This window comes from Mugil cephalus, chromosome 7 (assembly GCF_022458985.1).
Source record: "Mugil cephalus isolate CIBA_MC_2020 chromosome 7, CIBA_Mcephalus_1.1, whole genome shotgun sequence".
In the NCBI taxonomy this organism is placed as follows: Eukaryota; Metazoa; Chordata; class Actinopteri; order Mugiliformes; family Mugilidae; genus Mugil; species Mugil cephalus.
In genome coordinates this window covers 16,194,321-16,214,035 of record NC_061776.1, presented here as the reverse complement: position 1 = coordinate 16,214,035, position 19,715 = coordinate 16,194,321, and the positions used below count along the sequence as shown (strand labels likewise).

Sequence of the window (19,715 nt, the reverse complement as noted above, 5' to 3'; positions counted from 1 at the left end):
TTTATATTTTTTCTGTCACGTATTGAAGAAAACCATGTAATAACCCATCAAATAATTTGAATCGTCCAGCTCAAGCATCAACAGTACACTTTTTATGACGTGTTATATTTGTTTTGGGCTATGTTTAGTGCAACCCTGTTACAAATAACTTGTTTTTTTTTTTAATTTAAGCAACTTTTGAAGTCTAGCTTACCCAACATTTCAATAATAATTTGCTGTCTTAAAATTTATTTCAGTACTGGTTTTCAAATATTGCTCAAAACCATTAAGCATTAAATCCTTCAAACTACTTAAAGGTCAAGAGGTCAAACACTCATGAGTTTAGAAGATCATTTCAGATTATTTTAATAATAATAATATGGTAGCAGGGTTGAAATTACAGTTACAGGGTTGCGCTGAGTAACAAGGTTGAATGGACCATGAATTTTGATTATAGATCATTACATAAATGTGACAAATACTCAGGACCACAGAAATGCTGTTAAATAACAATTTACAGATTTAAAAAAATGTCTATTGTAAATAATCTAAATATGAACACTTGAAAACAGTTGCGTTCATGCTAAATTAATAATTCCTTTCAGGAAGTTATTACAACATTGACCTGGTGGCAATAAAAGAAGAAAAATTACAGTTTATATTCTGGAAAATATGGTAATGCATTTAAAACAAGTAAATTAAGATAAATTATGCATACACATTTTATTTTGGATTCTCCCTTCTGAGGGAACTGCATGAGATGCAACCCTGTTAATGTAATTACAATAATAGGGTTGCAAGTAACTGGGTTGAAAGTCAATGCAAATGTTAGCTTTTTTTTTTTTTTTCAGTAAAACATGCTAGATGTGCTTTGTCATGCTACAGCTAGCTTCAAAGACATGAATAGTTATATTAATAAATACAGAAAAACTTTGAATTAAGTTGTATTTCTCTGATAATATGAGTAACAGGGTTGCGTTGGTTAGAGTGACACAATCAATGTAGAATGGAAAGACTTTTTTGGGGGAGGGACAGAAAATGTCCCCCAATTTTGGAATGACTCACAAGCTCCTTTGTGTGTGCAGACGGATATTCAGGTTTTAATAGGTTTATATTAGAATTTTAACGGGTCCAAGAATAACCATCACTGGGTCCGTGTCCGGACTGGGGTCCGCCATTTGGTGATGCCTGTACTACTATACTAGCCCTGGCCAGACTGTTAGCATTCTATACCAGTGATGGTGCGATAGTTAAATAATTCCCCCAACCAATCAGACAGTGGTCCATCAAAGGGGATGGGTGTCCAATGGCGGACGAGTGACAGCACAGGAAAATCTGTATATGTGACAACTGACAGACAGGCAGGGACCATGTCAACTTGATAAAACAAACAATGGAAAAAAAATCAGTGTTGTTGACCTGGATGAGGTGGGTGTGGCCTGTAATGATTTTACCACGTGATGACATCATCATGATGTCATCACGATGATGTCATCATCATGATGTCATCATGTGACTTTTGATGCCATGTGGCATGAAAGATCAAAGGCACATCAAAGGCACAATCCATGGAAGATCAAAGGCACAATTCATGAAAGATCAAAGGCAGAATTCCATGACATAATTTAGATAAATAGGTAGTTCCTGTTTAGTTGAATTTACTTCAGACGAGTTCAGTTCAATTGAATTGAGTTGAGTTCAGGTGAGTTCAGTTGCGTTTTTTTGTGAACAAGTGAATAACTATTGAGAATATCTTCAAGAAAAGGTAAGCTATGTCTGTAAAACTATTCCTATCCGTCCTGGGCATTAACAACTGGGCCAGGAAGCTGTTCCGCAATATTTTTGGCTGGAATGAAAAGGACGCCCAACTCAGACATATCCAGGAGCTTGAGGCTAAGCTCCAAATAGCAGAGGAGACCATTTTTTTGCAGGAAGAACAGGTCTCTCAGCTTTATGCAAAAGTGGAATCGAAGGAGAATGAAAACCAGTCACTCTGTATCCAAGTAGATGATTTAACAGACAAGCTTGAAAGAGCAAATGTCCACTCTGAGGACCAAAAAAGTCTGTTCCACAAACAGAGAGAAAAACATCTGGAAGAAGAGCAAACATTGAGAAACACACTTCAACAACAAGTTGACGAAACAAAGAACCTGGCTGCCCAACTCAAAGGTGCCAAGGAGATGAATGCTCAACTCCAAAGAGTAGAGGAGACCAGTCTCTCTCAGAAGGAACACATTTCTCAGCTCTCTGCAAACCTACAATCAGAGCAAAGTGAAAACGAGACTCTCTGGGCCCAGGTAGAATATTTGACCAATGAGCTGCACGAAACAAAGGTCTTCTCAGAGGAGCAGAAAAGACTGTTCCACAAAGATAGAAGAAATTATCTGGAAAAAGAGAAATCATTGGAAATCAAACTTCAGCTACAAGTTGAACAAACAAAGACATTGGAGGCCCAACTCAAAAATGTTGAGGAGCTTGAGGTTGAGCTCCAAATGGTAGAAGAGACCCTTTTCTTGCAGGACGAACAGATCTGTCAGCTTGCTGCAGAACTGGAATCAAAGGAGAATGAAAACCAGTCACTCTGTATCCAAGTAGAAGATTTAACAGACAAGCTTGAAAGAGCAAATGTCCAGTCTGAGGAGCAGAAAATTCTGTTCCACAAAGAGAGAGAAAAATGTCTGGAAGAAGAGCAAACATTGAGAATCAGACTTCAACAACAAACTGTACAAACGAGAGAGCTTGAAGCCCAACTCAAAGGTGCCAAGGAGATGAATTGTCAACTCCAAAGAGTAGAGGAGACAAGTCTCTTTCAGAAGGAACAAATTTCTCAGCTCTCTGCAAACCTACAATCAGAGCAAAGTGAAAACGAGACTCTCTGGGCCCAGGTAGAATATTTGACCAATGAGCTGCACGAAACAAAGGTCTTCTCAGAGGAGCAGAAAAGACTGTTCCACAAAGATAGAAGAAATTATCTGGAAAAAGAGAAATCATTGGAAATCAAACTTCAGCTACAAGTTGAACAAACAAAGACATTGGAGGCCCAACTCAAAAATGTTGAGGAGCTTGAGGCTGAGCTCCAAAAGGTAGAAGAGACCCTTTTCTTACAGGACGAACAGATCTGTCAGCTTGCTGCAGAACTGGAATCAAAGGAGCATGAAAACCAGTCACTCTGTATCCAAGTAGAGGATTTAACAGACAAGCTTGAAAGAGCAAATGTCCAGTCTGAGGAGCAGAAAATTCTGTTCCACAAAGAGAGAGAAAAAGAGCAAACATTGAGAATCAGACTTCAACAACAAACTGAAGAAACGAGAGAGCTGGGAGCCCAACTCGAAGATGCAAAGGAGATAAATGCTCAACTTCAAGGAGTAGAGGAGACCAGTCTCTTTGACAAGGAACACATTTCTCAGCTCTATGTAAACCTAGAATCAGAGCAAAGTAAAAACAAGACTCTCTGGAACCAGGTAGAATATTTGACCGAGGAGCTCCATGGAGCAAAGGTCTTCTCAGAGGAGCAGAGGGCTAAATATTTAAAAGAGCAAGCAATGCAGATCAAACAAACAAGAGAGCTGGAGGCTCTGCTTAAATTTGCCAAGAACATGAATACTCAACTCCAAAGACTAAAGGAGATCGATGTCTTTCAGGAGGAACACATTTCTCAGCTCTGTGCAAACCTAGAATCAGAGCAAAGTAAAAATGAGACTCTCGGGAACCAGGTAGAATATTTGAGCAAGGAGCTCCATGGAGCAAGGGTCTACTTAGAGGAGCAGGGGGCTAAATATTTAAAAGAGAAATCATTGCGGATCAAATTTCAACAACAAGTTAAACAGTTGAAAAAATTGGAGGACCAGCTCAAACAGCTTGAGGCTCAAGTACATAAAGCAGAGGAGACCATTTTCTTGCAGGACGAACAGGTCTCTCACCTTTCTGCAAAACTAGAAACAAAGGAGAATGAAAACCAGTCACTGTGGATCAGGTTAAAGGATTTAACAAATAAGCTTGAAAGAGCAAATGCCCACTCTGAGGAGCACAAAAGTCTGTTCCACAAAGAGAGAGAAAAGCATTTGGAAGAAGAGCAGACATTGAGAATAGCATTTCAACATCAAGTTGAACAAACGAGAGAGCTGGAAGCCCAACTCAAAGATGCCAATGAGATGAATGCTCAACTCCAAAGAGTAGAGGAGATCAGTCTTTTTCAAAAGGAGCACATTTCTCAGCTCTATGCAAGCCTAGAATCAGAGCAAAGTAAAAATAAGACTCTCTGGAACCAGGTAGAATATTTGACTGAGGAGCTCCAAGGAGCAAAGGTCAGGAGCAGAACAGGTAACTGAACAACTTTGAGAGGCTTCTGACAGATGGACAGACAGACGGATGGATGGATGGATGGATAGCTTTTCTGCCTGGTCTGGTTTGCATGTTCTCCCTGTGTGGGTTTTCTCCGGGTACTCCGGTTTCCTCCCAACCCAAGATGAGATAAGATGAAGAAAAAAAAAAGGGATAGAATAAATAGAGCGGCACAGTGGTGTGGTGGTTAGCACGGATTCCTCCAAGTGAGTAGGTCCAGGCTCAAGTCCGACTTGGTGGAGTTTGCATGTTTTCCCTGTGTGGGTTTTCTCCGGGTACTCCGGTTTCCTCCCGACCCAAGATGAGATAAGATGAAGAAAGAAAAAAAAGGATACAATAAATAGAGCGGCACAGTGGTGTGGTGGTTAGCACGGATTCCTCCAAGCGAGAAGGTCCAGGCTCAAGTCCGACTCGGTGGAGTTTGCATGTTCTCCCTGTGTCTGTGTGGGTTTTCTCCGGGTACTCCGGTTTCCTCCCGACCCAAGATGAGATAAGATGAAGAAAGAAAAAAAAGGATACAATAAATAGAGCGGCACAGTGGTGTGGTGGTTAGCACGGATTCCTCCAAGCGAGAAGGTCCAGGCTCAAGTCCGACTCGGTGGAGTTTGCATGTTCTCCCTGTGTCTGTGTGGGTTTTCTCTGGGTACTCCAGTTTCCTTCCAACCCAAGATGAGATAAGATGAAGAAAAAAAAAAGGATACAATAAATAGAGCGGCACAGTGGTGTGGTGGTTAGCACGGATTCCTCCAAGCGAGAAGGTCCAGGCTCAAGTCCGACTTGGTGGAGTTTGCATGTTCTCCCCGTGTCGGTGTGGGTTTTCTCCGGGTACTCCGGTTTCCTTCCAACCCAAGATGAGATAAGATGAAGAAAAAAAAAAAGGATACAATAAATAGAGCGGCACAATGGTGTTGTGGTTAGCACGGATTCCTCCAAGCGAGAAGGTCCAGGCTCAAGTCCGACTTGGTGGAGTTTGCATGTTCTCCCTGTGTCTGTGTGGGTTTTCTCTGGGTACTCCAGTTTTCTCCCACCCTCCAAAGATCATTCTTAGGTTAATTGGTGATTCTAAATTGGCTGTAGGTGTAGCTGATAGACTGGCGACCTGTCCAGGGCATACCCCTCCTCTCTCCTGAAGACATCTGGGAGGGTAAGCGGCAGTAGGAGATGAGATGAGATGAGATGAGATGAGATGAGATGAGATGAGATGAGATGAGCTTTTCTTTGTGGAATTTATATGTTCTCCCTGTGTCTGCCGGGTTTTCTCCGGGTACTCCGGTTTCCTCCCACCCCAATAGGTATCAACCTATTAATAACGACAGCTACAAATGAGTACCTTGGTTTTAGTGCAAATAAGTTAAGTTTACAACAAACTGGACATCTGTGTCATGTTAAACCTAAATGTGGTCCACCACCCTGTGGAAACACAACAGATTTACAAATAAATCATAAATGAATAAATCTCATGAATCTATTTTGTCTTTATTTATCTTCAATTCTACTTAGAAAAACAAAATAAAATAAAATCAGAGTCCCATACCTTTCACAAGTGTGGCCACAATTGATGACCTATGCACAATAAAAAAAAAAAAAAAAAGCTTAGAAATTCCCATTAGACTTACTTCAGTCCTATTTTCCATCACCCATTCTGCATTACCGTCAGTTGAAAAAAAAAAAAAATCAAAGGGAGCTCACTAGTGATGGAAGGCAATTTTCCCCACATTTAGTTCTAAAACACTAAAGAATAAGGAGTGTGCACACACGCGCATACGCTTGTATACACATGCATACGCATGTATATAATCGTGTACATGTGTGTGTACTATATCTTGATCTTTACAGTTTGTTCCGGTGCTGCTTTCTAAATAAACATTGACTCATTTTTAACACTAACAAGGGCCACCCAGTGTATGTTCAGCTCTGTTAACGGCTATAGATTAACAGTGCCTTATCATTTTTTATTTTGGGAATGCATTGGAGCACATAGGGAACATTTTAGTCCTTGAGAAAACTTTCAATAGTGATAACAAATGTGTGCTGACCTGTGTGCCTGTGGAAACACCAGCAGGTGGTACTGTTCAGCTACAAATGTGAGACTGGGATCGTATGACTGCTGCCAGTAGTTCTCAGCGTGTGGTGAGACTCAGGTGGGAAATGCATTTCTTTAGAGATAAAGACTCTTTCTTATCAATTTGGGAAAGATATACTCTTTGAACTGTAGATGCAGTTGTAACAGTTTAACACTCAGTTGCCACAAATATTTAAAATATATCAGACAACCTGTCAAATGTACTGTTCAAGTGAATTGACTTGTGTGGGTGGGTGGGTGTGTAGTTAACAGGTCTAATCCCTCACAAGTTAAAGAACGCATATTTTCCAGGAGGTGGAGCAGGTACTGTAACTACAGTACACGCCTCATGCTTTGTGTTCCTGGGGATTTGTGTGTATGTAAATAATCCCCAACAGTCACTGATCTCTCTCTTTTAAGCATTTAATTGGTCTCATTGTCCACAACAATTGAAAGCCGTTGATGACACAGTGACACATCAAGCCTTCTCGTCCATCTCTGAGGAGCATTTTTGACGGATAAATATCAAGAACTCCAAAATGCCTTTAATAATAAATTGACCTTTGGGCCACTTCCAAAACCAAAATCATATCTCCTGATGCTGATTAGTCTGCAACACACACTGAAACACGGGTTCAGGATCACCTGTGCGCTTTTAAGCACACGAGCCAAGTTGATGTCTCTCTGTGCTTGCCGCATGGGTTTACAATATCCAGAAACATGCCAAGGCTTTAATGGTAGAAGTAAAAAAAAAAAGGCCTCTGCTTCAACAAGTCATTTCATGTGTCTAGTTGGAACAGTGCAGCAAATATCTGCCCTGAGGAGGAGGAGGCCAGTCAGTCAGCTTCTCAACACATTGCCTCATAATTAATTCCTATTCTTGTGTTCTCTTGGGCACATGCCTGTGATATGTACACGGTAGCTATTATATGTTTGTCGTGTGCGTTGTGAATTCAATTACAGTTTTCCTTGCCTAACGAGTGTTTGTTTATTAGGTTTAAAGAATGAAGATTTGTAAATTTCCAATGCCAATGCGAGTCAAGGCTATCATCATTCATCGTCAGTATATTTGCTGCAAGTGTTGAAATTTCAAAGGCTGATGCTTATTAGGAATGTGCATTTAAACCATAAACAGGACAGGACCTTAAACCCAACACAAACACGCTGTGTGAAAAGATCATTTCCACACGGCGGATCTGTTTATGCACCACCAAAACCTTTTTTTTTTTTAATCCCCCAGTGCAGTTCAATGTGATGTTCCCATGTGGCCGAGCCAGAGAAAGGAGGCAAACGTGGTCCAAAAAGTGTCGAAAATTAACTTTCCTTGGATGTTTCAGACAAGAGGAATTTCACCCCTGACTCGCATTTACATTCAATCCTCCTCCGTCATACCAATTCTGGGAAAATAGCTAAAGCCGCAGTCGAAACATGTCAGCTGCCTTTCACATTCACAGAGGAATGTTGGCGAGTATTCACAATGTTGTCAGTCAGTGCGCCAGATAAGAGCTCTCAGTTCATAAATAAGATTGATGGCATCGCATACCACCAGTTCCTGCTCTGTGTTTTCCCATACAAGCCTTTCTGTCAAAAGCATCTGCGCTATCTCACCCGCTCATATCCTCTCTGTCCAAGTCCAGGCTTGCTTAGGTGTTTTAACATTTTTCCCATCCAATTATCAAACATAATGGCAGGATGCTTTTTGACTTTGTTCAGTTGTGTGTGGGAATAAAGGGTGGATGTGTTTGTTTAGAGTTCACAGTTGCGTTATATACAATAGAAGAATTGAAACTCCCTTCAAGCAGTACTCTAAAGAGGTAGTCCTGGATTTCCACATGGTTGGTCGACATGTGAGAAACACATCAAAGAACGGTAAAAAAAAGACCTTTGTTTCACGTAAGTTATAAAAATGCATCTCATGATGCAGCTTAATCTCATGTTTTTGGCTACCCATCCCTCTTTAACAACACATTTCTGACTCCTCACCACAGACTGAATCCCAGCCTTTCTGCTGAAAACGATTAGTCTTTAAGCACAAGTCCAGATAATCCCGGGTTATTTTCTTAGTCCTTAGAAAGCCCTTTTTGAAGCACGCTTATTGCTTTTCTCACACTATGTTGTGCTTACTTTGAGAAGTGAACCGAACATGTGCAGATTTCAAAGGAGTGCCAATTTACAGTGGCATTGTTTTAATCCTTGTAGCTCTCGTCATCTAACAGATTTCTCAATAATATTTCTCCGATCTCAAGGAGGTTGATAGCGCCTCAGTGTCGTGTGGTGCTTTAACAGTCCTTAGAGACAAAACCATCATTTGATTTGTACTCGCCACATGAAGGTCATCATCTGCGCAACATGTCCTTGGAGAGAGAGAAGCGTCACTTCCAGATATCAAGTTTTTCTGGGGGGGGGAGTGGAATGCTCTGCTGTAGCCACGTGATACAAGGGAAAGTCGGTGAGCAGATACAGAGATGGAAATAAGTCTGTCATGATATGTTTCTTTTCCCAACAGAGTATAGATAGAATAAATTGCATCAGTAACACTTTCTCATAAGACGCACTTCATACCAGGTTGCGAAAGACAAACAGACTGTTGTTAAGGAGTCATTTCTATTCAATGATCTGTTGTGCTAGGGTTTTTGAAAGTAAATTGACGTACATTTGAGCCAGATCACCTGCAGCTCTTCTCTAGAAATAAGCAGTCAAAGGAATTTTCCTTTCAAAATAGTGTTCCTACTAGTGTTCCATACACTCACTGACCTTTATTAGATTCACCTGTTCAATTACTTAATAATAGCTAATCAGCCAATCACATGGTCGCAATTCAATGCATTTAGTGCATGCAAAGGTGACCAAGACAACTTGCTGAATTTCAAACTGACCACTCTTTACAACCAAGGAATGCAGAATACCATCTCTGAACCCCCAACACGTCCAACCTTGAAGAAGATGGGCTACAGCAGCAGAAGACCAAACTGGGTGCCACTCCTGTCAGCTAAGAACCAGAAACTGAGACTACAGTTCACACAGGCTCAACAAAGTCTCGATTTCAGCTGCGACATTCATATGTCAGGGTCAGAATTTGGCGTAAACAACATGAAATCATGGATCCATCCGATCTTGTATCAACGGTTCAGGCTGGTGGTGGTGGTGTAATGGTGTGGAGGATATTTTCTTGGCACACTTTGGGCCCCTTAGTACAAACTAAGCATGGTTTAAATGCCACAGCCTATCTGAGTATTGTTGCTGACCATGTCCATCCCTTTATGACCAGAGTGTACCCATCCTCTGACGGCTACTTCCAGCAGGATAATGCACCATGTCACAAAGCTCATATCATCTCAAACTGGTTTCTGGAACATGACACTGAGTTCGCTGTACTCAAATGGCCTCCACAGTCACCAGATCTCAGTCTAATAGAGCACCTTTGTGATGTGGTTGAACAGGAAATTCTCATCATAGATGTACAGCCAATAAATCTGCAGCAACTGTGTGATGATATCATGTCAATATGGATCAAAATCTCTGAGGAATGTTTCCAGCACCTTGATGAAAGTATGTTACGAAGAATTAAGGCCGTTCTGAAGGCAAAAGCGGGTCCAATCTTTTACTAGCAAGGTGTACCTAATAAAGTGGTCAGTGAATGTATATACAGTATCATACAAAACTTTAAGCCCTTCAAAAATATGGAATACTTTTTATTTCGTACTGGTGCAGAAGAAGATAAATTAGATCACTTTTTATGTGCAACCCTCCTCCTTTAACAGCACCAGTTGTCCCAGATACACTTGTGCACACTTTTTGAACATAGGCCTAGTTGGCAGGTAGTTTGTTCCAGCATTTTGGAGAATTTTCCACAGGGATTTAGTCCGTCCCACTGACTTCTGTCTCTTTATTTATTGGTGAACTGACTCTGTGATATAGAGGTCAAACTATGTGCTGCAGGACCCCTTGTTTTTGTAGGTGAAGATATTTCTTCATGACTCCGGCTGCGTCGCTTTTGGGGTCACTGGGAGTGTATTTGAGACCATCATGTTAAAAAATCCAAACTACTTCAGGAAAATGCTGCATGCTAAGATATTGTCATCAAACCAGAGCAGCCTGTATTGTCAGAAATATGCGGAGATTAAGGCGGGTGTGTCCTGGAGCTGTTGTGATGCCTTTTATTTTTAACGAACCGCAGAGGATGACTGTTGAAGCACGTGAATGGACACTGATGACACCATAGCATTCATTGTCCTTGTCATTCCTGCTGCATTGTGAAATCTCTTTGTGCGTGTTGCTCAGCTGCTTCGAACGGGTACAAGTCGATATCTGTGGCTCAGTTGTGTGTTTGTGTGTGTGTGTGTGGATCTGTTTGGGAACAAGATACCTCAAACAACAGAGAGCTCCATTCTCTAATCTTCATCTCCAGGGTCCTGAAATAGTCCATAAACACCTCCGGGTGCGAGTTTAAACGGAGGCAATAAAAGCATCTAGGAATGGTGGCGAAGGTGCATAGGAATTTCAGATGGCATTAGCGGCTAATCTCGGAGAAACTTGTCTTTGTCACATAAGGGGCTACGTGTCCCTGCGAGAATGCGATCTATGTCAAGCATGCTCTTCATGGCGAGAAGAGAACAAGAGAGCTGGCCACCCGAGAAAGTTGAACCCAAAAGAATGCAACTCTGGTATTCATGAAAGCATGAGAGCACTCTTCTCTGCGAGAGGACAAGAGGAGATAGAGTGACAACGTTAGAAGCGAAAGAGACAGGGCAAACTATGGTTTTCTTACGGCTTCTTCTTCACGTTCAACCGCCGTGAGCGGAAAGTAAATCATTCACACGTCAGAGACAGAGTTAATGTATATTAGAATATTTTATTGCCTTATGAAATGTTGCATGAATTCAACCATAAAAACCTTCATATTGTTCACAGACATGTCTGTTTGAAGTCAACACTTGGTTGGTTGTGTACAGCTTGACAAAACCGCGATTGTCGGCACATAAATTACGACAAACACACATAAACTCTTTGGCATCCTGCTCAAAGCACTATTGTGTCTAAAATAACAATACAAACATCTGTAGAAAATATATAATAATAATAATAACAACAATAACAATAATTAACCTGTTTGTTAGTCCAAAGCTCACAGTAAACAAAAACACACAACTTTTTCGCCCAACGACGGTGACCCAACCAGCAGAATCCCCACGTCAGGACGCACTTACTCGCATACTGTAATCACACATGCAAACACACTTTGAAAAGAAGGGGCGAAAAAAAAAAAAAAAAAGCATCAGAAAATAATAAAGAAAAAAAATAATAAATCAACACCGTCCCAAAAAACTTACAACACCAGGTCTGTGTCAGTTTGGCACACAAAATACCAAAAAGTCTTTTAAATTATATTACGCTGCCCGCCGCTCATGCACACCTCGACACCTTCGCAGAACCAGCTACTCGGGCTGAAGAAGCGTGAACAGGCGAGAGCATTTTAAATCAGTGTTTTCCGTCTCATCAGCTTAAACTACAAAGGGGAGTCTTCCAAACAGATAACATCTGTATGGTGGGAATGGGATTACTCAGATTAAATCCACATTTTTTTTTTTTTTCTTTTTAGGAGAGGAGGGGAATGCAGGTCACATAGATAACCTCTTACTGAATATTTATCTAGAAGAGCATGAGGCTTAAGTTAATATTTGGGGAATGTGGAAACCAGATAAGATAAATAAGTAGCTTCTTAGTTCACCGGACAGGGGAAGGGGATAATAAAGGGGGGAAAGCAGCATTTATAACTTTATAAATATTTTGGCATACACTCTATGAGAACATGTTGCCCTATTACAATCCACAATACTGTCCAAGTACCTCAGAAGATTCATCTCTTCTCACTCTGCTGGGCGAGCTGCCTGCAGCTGACCAGCCCAGTGAGAGGAAGCGAGTTGGAGCACAGCTCTGCCTCTAAAAAGTGAAAACGGTCCTTTAGTCGTTGGCCTCCTGCCTTCTGCGACATTCTTGCATCCTGCATTTTGTTCCATTCTCAGTTCTTGCACAGATACCCAGACGTTGTTTTCCTTTCTCATTCAGAATCCACATGTCGGTTCCTCAAATGAAGATTTCCACCGCCTCCGACTCCAGCTCGTCCAGTCCTCTGAAGGGGTTTAGCAGCGACTTCTTAGGCGCTGCCTTATCTGGTAGGAAAAAAAACAGAACAAAAGAGGGGACGGATGGTTATATAAATGTTTTAAGGCTGCAACGGTGGCCTCAGATACAGCTCGGCTAGCGATGGCTAAAGGTTAACAGATATTTTCCACAGTCAAACAGACCCCTCTGGTGAATGTGCTCAGTCAACAGATCCGCATTATTTCCTAACCGTGCACATTCCACACGGCCCACATTATGAACCATGACCTGCACAGATGGTATCTGCTTGGGTGCTGAAGTCGCAGCGTGGTTAATCAATGCGAACATCCGTGAAGCCGAGGCTCTTTTCATGCAGGCGAAAAGTCTACTTTCATGCTGCGCGTGTGCGTGCTGCGCAGGCTTGTTTATGAACGCTCCGTGCTGCATGTGCAGAAAACATTTAGCTTTCAAGTTTCGTACCGAGAGAACTGTTGGATCGCTGCCCCTCGTTAATAAAAGCCACTCATGTATATTTCATAGATCACTCACCACTGTTGAGCTGAGCTGCGCTGGCTGCCTCTTTGCTCTTGGGCCCCTCCACCTGTCGTTCTAGCGTCCCAGGTTCGGACTGAGCGGGGAACTGATGGTTCGGCAAAGTCTGATCATCCGAAAGGCTCTTACCTACAAGACGGGATCACAGAAAACGGTCACCGTCTGCACTTTCGGCTCAACCGCAGCGTAAGGCACACAAGCAGGCTGCTTCGCCCCGAGGAGCAAACATCAATTATTGAAGGAGGGAACATTACGCTGCTCACCTCGGCTCTTAGCGTTGCTCATGGTGTTGCTGATGGAGGGAGTGGAGGAGGCCGGTCGGAGAGGCGACCCGGCCGTGTTCAGGAGGTTCGTTCGGGGGCTTTTCTCATCCTTCCGGCCCTGATCCTGGTGCAGCCGCTGGTTGAGGATCTTGATCACGGCATCTTTTTCCAAGATCTGAGCGTACAGAGCGCGGATCCTGATGCAGAGCAGAAGCAGAGGAGGACACGTCAGCAGGAAGCAGATAACCAAACAGAAGGACGACTTCGGCCTTTTCTAAATATATTTCACTGAAAATAAAATTTAAAAAAAAAGGGGAAGGTTGTGGAAAGTTCACCTGTTTTCCATCTCCTGATTCCTGTAGTCAGCAGCGGGCAGGTCCTCATTGAAACTGTTGTTAGAGGAGTGGCAGGGTGAGTGGTTAATGATGGTGGTGTCTCTGTAAAAGACAAAGCCATTGTCCTGGGCTTAATTCTAATTCAAATTAAGTGGAAGATATCTATGCACATGATGTCCCAGTGAGCATCGAGTAAGAGTTAAATCTCATCCGTCTTTACCTCTGAGCGGCAGCAGTGGCAGCCACCTCCATGGCAAACTGCCTCATAGTGCTCTCCTCCAGGTACTTCTGCTCCCAGCGAACCATGTCGGCTTCGAGGGCCAGGATTCGCTCCTCGCGCTCACGTAGGCGCTCTTGGAGAGAGCTCATGGTCACTCCTGGTGGCTGAGACTGCCTCTGAGGTAAAAACAGAGAGAGGATTTAAAATGTGGCAAAAAAAAAAAAATAATATATATATATATTTTTTTTTTATTAACCAGCAGCATCATAGCTTTCCCGGCGTTTACCTGTTGCGCCCTCAGACTCCTCAGCTCCTGCTCTAGCCGCGTCCTCAGCTTCATCTCCAGGCTCTCCCTCTTCTCACAGGTGGACTGCAGCTGAGCCAGCGCGCTCTGAAGCCTCTCCACTTTCTCCACGTAAGCCCTCTTCCTCCTCAGCTCCTCCTCGAGCTGGCGGCCCCGTCCCCGGGCCGCGTCCAGGGCCTCCTCGAGCCGCATGGCCCGGAGGCCCTGCTCCTCGGCCGTGGATCGCAGCCGCTGCAGCTCCCGCTCCACGCGCTCCCGCTCGAAGTTCTGCTCCTCGTCTGGAGGAAAAGAACGAAAAGGCAAAGGTTAAGGTGCATGTTAGGGGACTGAAATCACGTCGTAACTGCGACGAGGTCCTTCCTCATAACAGGTGGAAGCGTCTATTAGGTTTCCACAATTACTCTCTCCTGAGTCCGGCCCCCAGTAATAAGTACCAGAGCTGCTACATGGTGGCCAGTGTTCTTCATTTAGCGAAGCACTCGTGGAATGCTGAGAGGAAGAAGGAGGAGGAAGGGGGAGAAAGCTGCCCTATCCCTTTGACCCACATAGCATTCCACATCAAGGCCATACAAACACCACCACTCTGCTTGAGCCCACTTCCTTAAACAGACAACATAAATCACACTTACAACAGGTGGGGCGGCTGGGGTGGAGGGGGGGCTCATTTCTCCTAATTCTACCGCTGCTGCGTGATTTAGAAAGTGGCTCGTTTTCTTTTGCAAAGAGGTCCCCGGATTGAGTTCCCTATTATTAAGCCTTCTTACCAAATAAGCCGAGGTTATGCAAGTGAAATTCCTGCATGCAAGGGCCCCATGCTATGCTGCAATCCAGCCCAGTCAGGAGGAGGATGTAACATGGAGAGCAGAAAAGAGGAAACTAGCCGAACAACATGGCATGCTTACTTTGTTCGAGGAGCTTTGCCATGATGTGCTGGTTATGGTCGGCGGCCTCCACTTCTTTTGCAACATGTGTTCTGGCGTTTTCCAAGTTTTCTGTGTGCGGCAGAGGATTAAAATTACACTTAAAATAGAAATAAATTACAGTTTATAATACAGAAGTTGCTATTTTTATTATTATTGTGGGCTGCTTCTTTGTGGTGTTATTGTTGTGCGTCTGTACCTCTTAGGTCTCTGTTGAAATCCTGCAGCCTCCTGATCTCGGCCACCAACCTCCTCCTCAGTGTCTGCTCCAAGTTTTCTCTCTTACTGCTGCCCTGCATCAGCGTCTCATAGGCCTCCGAAATACGCTGGATCTCCTGCTCCAGCTGAAAGGGGGGAAAAAAGGGAGGGGGGGAGAGGGGGAGAAAGAGAGGAGAAGGTAGAGAAGAGGAATTTATGGTTAACCTACTTCAAAATAGCAGAGAGGAGCTGGAATGTGCTTCATGTTGTTACAGTACATAGATATACATATGGGTACATGTGCAACTATGTGTTAACAGTACACTCAGTGTGTGTGTGTGTGTGTGTGTGTGTGTGTGTGTGTGTGTGTGTGTGTGTGTGTGTGTGTCTTTGTGTGTGAGGTATAATTCTGAGAAGGAATTCAAGCCTGCACCACTCCCTGTGAGGCTGATTTATATCTACATTCCTGAGGGCTGATAGCTCCAGTTCCAGGTGTGTAAGTGCGCAAATACAAAACACAAGACACACACACACACACACACACACAAGCAGGTTTGGGAAGGCGGCCAGCAGAGGGAAGGTGTGCATGCCTGTGCCTGGGTTGTGGAAACGGCAAAGAGACACCCACCATTACAGCAGTCACAAAGGCATGTTTACCCAGGGCTGTGGCCCAACGAAGAAAACTTTCCAACCCTGGCAATTATCATTCTTTAAGGCTGAGACAAGGCGAGGGCCATGTGACATAACTGCAGCAGTAGATTTTTGCACAGATTGGCTGAGGTGTCAAATGTCGCCGAAGCCGTTTCCACCACGCCGACTAATAAAATGTATCACTTCAGTGACTCCCCTTGTTAGAGGGTCAATCACAAAAAGCGGGAAAAAAACAAAACAAAAAAAAACAGGGGGAGGAGTACGGTGTGGAAAACAAAAATTGCTGTTTTTTTTAAAGACACAGCACCTGCTTTAGGCCCTCACCCCGCCTCCAATTAGCCACGTCGGGGGCCACGACTCAATCGACCGCTGTGTGACAAGCCCCAGATTGCTCTGAAAATCTATGGCGTCTTTCCGGCCCCCACTAGGTCAGACAGTGAGAGGAGTGTGTAAACACAGTAGCAGGCTGTGACCTCTGTTTGTGCCTCTGTGGCACGAAAGGTAGCAGCTGCTGATCTCATCTGTCCATCCAGATGAGGGAGTGTGTCTGGGGTTGGATGTCAGGGCAGCAACTGTTCACTGGGGTTGTGTTTCAGAGACAGGTGGCTGGGACGGAGGTTGTTGTCTAGAGCGTTCCTTAGGAAAAACTACTTTCTTCTGATTGTAAAAACTGATTTGACTGTTGTTAGTGGTTGCCAATTACCTTCCTACCAGGACTGGCATTTTGTTTTGTTTGACAGAGAATGGAGTCGTGTATGGAGTTGAAAATCAAGGAATTTTCTCCCATCTTATCACCTGTCTTACCTTATGAATGCGGCCAGTCTTCTCCCTGTGCGATTCCAGCTCTTGCCTCAGCCTCTCGTTCTCAATAAGCAGCAGCTCAACCTGGTTGGGCTCCTCCAAGCCAGCAGGTGGCAGGCTCATTAATGCATTGTAGCAAGGAAGTTCAGCGGGCTGACCAGACTGGACATACCTACGAGGGAGACAATATTTAGTGAATGTCGCTCAAGCTCAAATTAAACAGTCCGACCCAGACATAGCATATGAAATATCACCCCGTCGCTTTATCACTGACTCCAGTGGTTTTACAGAATGTAAAAATGCTAAATGAGGAACATACTTTTCTAAAAGCATCCCAGGCGGCGCAAGCATGCGAAACTATCTTGTTGCAGTATGTCAAACATTACAAACACCTACAGGGCTGGACTTGTTCTCCTCTAAGTGTTTCAAAGAAGATATAAGAATCGGTATGCAGGCTACGTTATGACTCACACCAATAAGTATGTGTTTATGCATGTGAAACACAATGCGAGTACTGGGCGGGCTCTCGTAAAAAAAAAAAAAAAAAAAAAAAAAAATCACGCCACACACTATGACGTTATGGTAGTTTGAAAAACATGCACAACAGGTCACAGGTAAGGTCATGCCAACCAAATTCCTTCCGTTACCTGTGTTGCTGGGCCTGCACTGGCTCCTGGACCTGTTGAGGGATAAATCCTTGGCTCTGGATGGGCGCCGAGTACTCTGGGGGTGGGTTGCGTTTGTCCATGCTTGGCCCCGTGTTTTGGAGGCTTGGCGGAGCGTAGTAAGGCAGCTCGGGGTAGCTGTGAGAGGTGATCTTGATGGCCTCGGCTTTAGCCGCCGCATCGTTCCTCTCCAGGGATATCTGCATGCGATGCTCGCTGAGCGACCGCACGTGGCTGCACTTCTGCTCCATTAGATCTGCCTCCTCGTGGAAGACCCCATCGTGCAGCAAGTCCCCATCGTGGAGCTGCCTGATGGGGCCCGTGGGCGCCCAGTGAGAAGCATACTGAGAATGCGCCTTGGCCTGCTCGTAGGTCGGCAGCTTCTCCCCGTGTAGCTGGTAGCCACTCTCCGAGTGGAGGTAGTCTCCCTGGTGCTCCTGGCCCTGGGGCTCCTGCCTCGCAGAAAGCTGAGGGAACAGAGGGTCCTCCTGGGTGAGGCTCTCCAAAGAAGACCGCGGGCTCCTGCCCATCTCGCCTCCACTGCTGGGCCCACTGTTGCTTCCACTGCCTCCGCGCAGGGCCTGCTGCTGGATGGCTAATAAGGTGCGGGTGTCTGTAGGGTTTCCAAAGCGTAGCTGCTCCTGGATGAGCCGGTGCAGGACCGTGCCAGACGGCTCTTCAGTGGACGACATGCTGCTTTGTGAACGAAGTTATTCTCTAGAGAGATCAGTTGAGTTTTTTGTTGTTTTTTTTCCTCAGTGTGAAGGTACTTCAATAAATCAGCTATGAACCTGGAAGACAAAGTTATGAGAAAATAAAGTGGTTATTAGACACTCACAGTTAACAACAGTGACGTACAGACAAGTCAGTTTTACACTTTAATGCCACTTAAACAATTTTCCCCGCTTGGAAAAACAATAATATTATATGAAAACAGTGCAGGCATGACTCCACGGGAGCAACAGCGACAACACACTGATGTGGAGACATTTTCTACGGCAGGCAAAAAAGGAAAAAATGCATGCGCCCAAAATTCCACTCTCACGGGGGAGCAAAAGCGCACAAAACGGCGTTGTAAAATAGCTTCGGTCATAACTTCAGTCTTAAAGCGCAACTGTCTTATTTAAAAAGTTTGTACAAAAACAAACAAAAAAGAACATTGAATTCCGTCACAACACATGCCGCTCTCAAAGGTTTAAACCCCAAGCTACAAAGCGGCTACTTTATTCCTGTTCGTTTCATTCCGTCCTTTCTCTCGTGGCAGACTCAGAAACAGAGGCGCTCTTCTTACCAGCTCACGCTTTCATCGTAACGAAACGCTGTCCTCGGCGTCGAAGTAAAAAATTCAGAGTAGTTCCACTATTTCCGACGGGCTTTTTTAGAGTCAAACGTGTCTCATCGTCCTTCCCCCCCGGACGAGCTGCCGCGCTCCTCTCTTGCTGTGAAATGATTGTGGAGAGAGCAGGCGGCGATAATAAGTAACCGAGGAGGGACTGAGGTCGGAATGTCAGGAATGTAAAACGCGAGGTCCCTCGGGGATCAAAAGCGTAAAACCACACGGGAGGAGGGGAGGAGGGACGCTGCAGTGCGCTTTATTATTACCAATGAGGAGTGAAAAAGAAGCCTTTAGGAAGGGGAATTTGTTTCACAAAGCTCAAAGAGAGAACGTCTTTAAATAAACTGCAGCCTTTAAATTTAGAGAAAGGGGAGGATATTTGTTTCCCTTTCTGGAGCAAAAGCTTCCTCCTAAGAGGCTTTCCAGTAGCAGCACTGGTGTTTGCAGTGTTAGTGTCGTGTTGTGTGTCCGCTAAAGTGGTGCGTGAAATATTCAGATCATTTAATTTAGTTGAGAAGCCATAATACATTGTAAAAGTACTCATTTAGTAAGTTGTGCATTCAAACACCTACCTATGTGCATCCTAACATCATGTAGGATCAATAAGATCCTGAGCCAAATTATCTCAGATATACATTTATTGATTCATTATTTTTTGTTAATGAGCCCAGAATAAAAGACTAATATATAATTCAGATATTGTCCTAAAGGCTTTCTGAGGGTCGTTTTTGCTGTCTAGGTTACAACATACAATACATCCCATACAACAACTAAATGTTATTCATAAGTCTGCTTATAATACCTGCATTTGCTTGACTTGTTTCTGTGAGAACCACATGCTGGTGCAATTAATTCTGGTGCTCTAATGAAGCCATCGTCAGTGAGAGGCTCCAGTGTCGAGGGGTGGCAGATTCTAGCCCAGTCCACCTCCTCTGTTTAGAGAAGTTTTCTCCAGTCTGACACAGATGGCTTCCTTTGCCCCTTTC

The 19,715-nt window shown here is 44.0% G+C and overlaps 1 protein-coding gene across 2 annotated transcripts; it reads right to left on the bottom strand.

Annotated features, from left to right (window-relative positions):
- Nucleotides 1-11,214: 11,214 nt before the first annotated feature.
- Nucleotides 11,215-18,851, bottom strand: amotl2b (angiomotin like 2b). Of its 2 annotated transcripts, none has more exons than XM_047589701.1 (11): nucleotides 18,685-18,851; nucleotides 17,376-18,184; nucleotides 16,732-16,900; nucleotides 15,278-15,422; nucleotides 15,061-15,150; nucleotides 14,141-14,436; nucleotides 13,855-14,030; nucleotides 13,635-13,736; nucleotides 13,300-13,496; nucleotides 13,034-13,165; nucleotides 11,215-12,552 (listed from the first exon to the last, which is right to left on the bottom strand). In XM_047589701.1, exons 2-11 carry the CDS (start codon nucleotides 18,083-18,085, stop codon nucleotides 12,467-12,469), a joined length of 2,103 nt encoding a protein of 700 aa, XP_047445657.1. In that variant the 5' UTR covers nucleotides 18,086-18,184; nucleotides 18,685-18,851; the 3' UTR covers nucleotides 11,215-12,466. The 2 variants fall into 2 exon arrangements, with proteins under 2 accessions (XP_047445657.1, XP_047445658.1); XM_047589702.1 differs by having other exon boundaries at nucleotides 13,635-13,688.
- Between the last annotated feature and the right edge of the window lie 864 nt (nucleotides 18,852-19,715).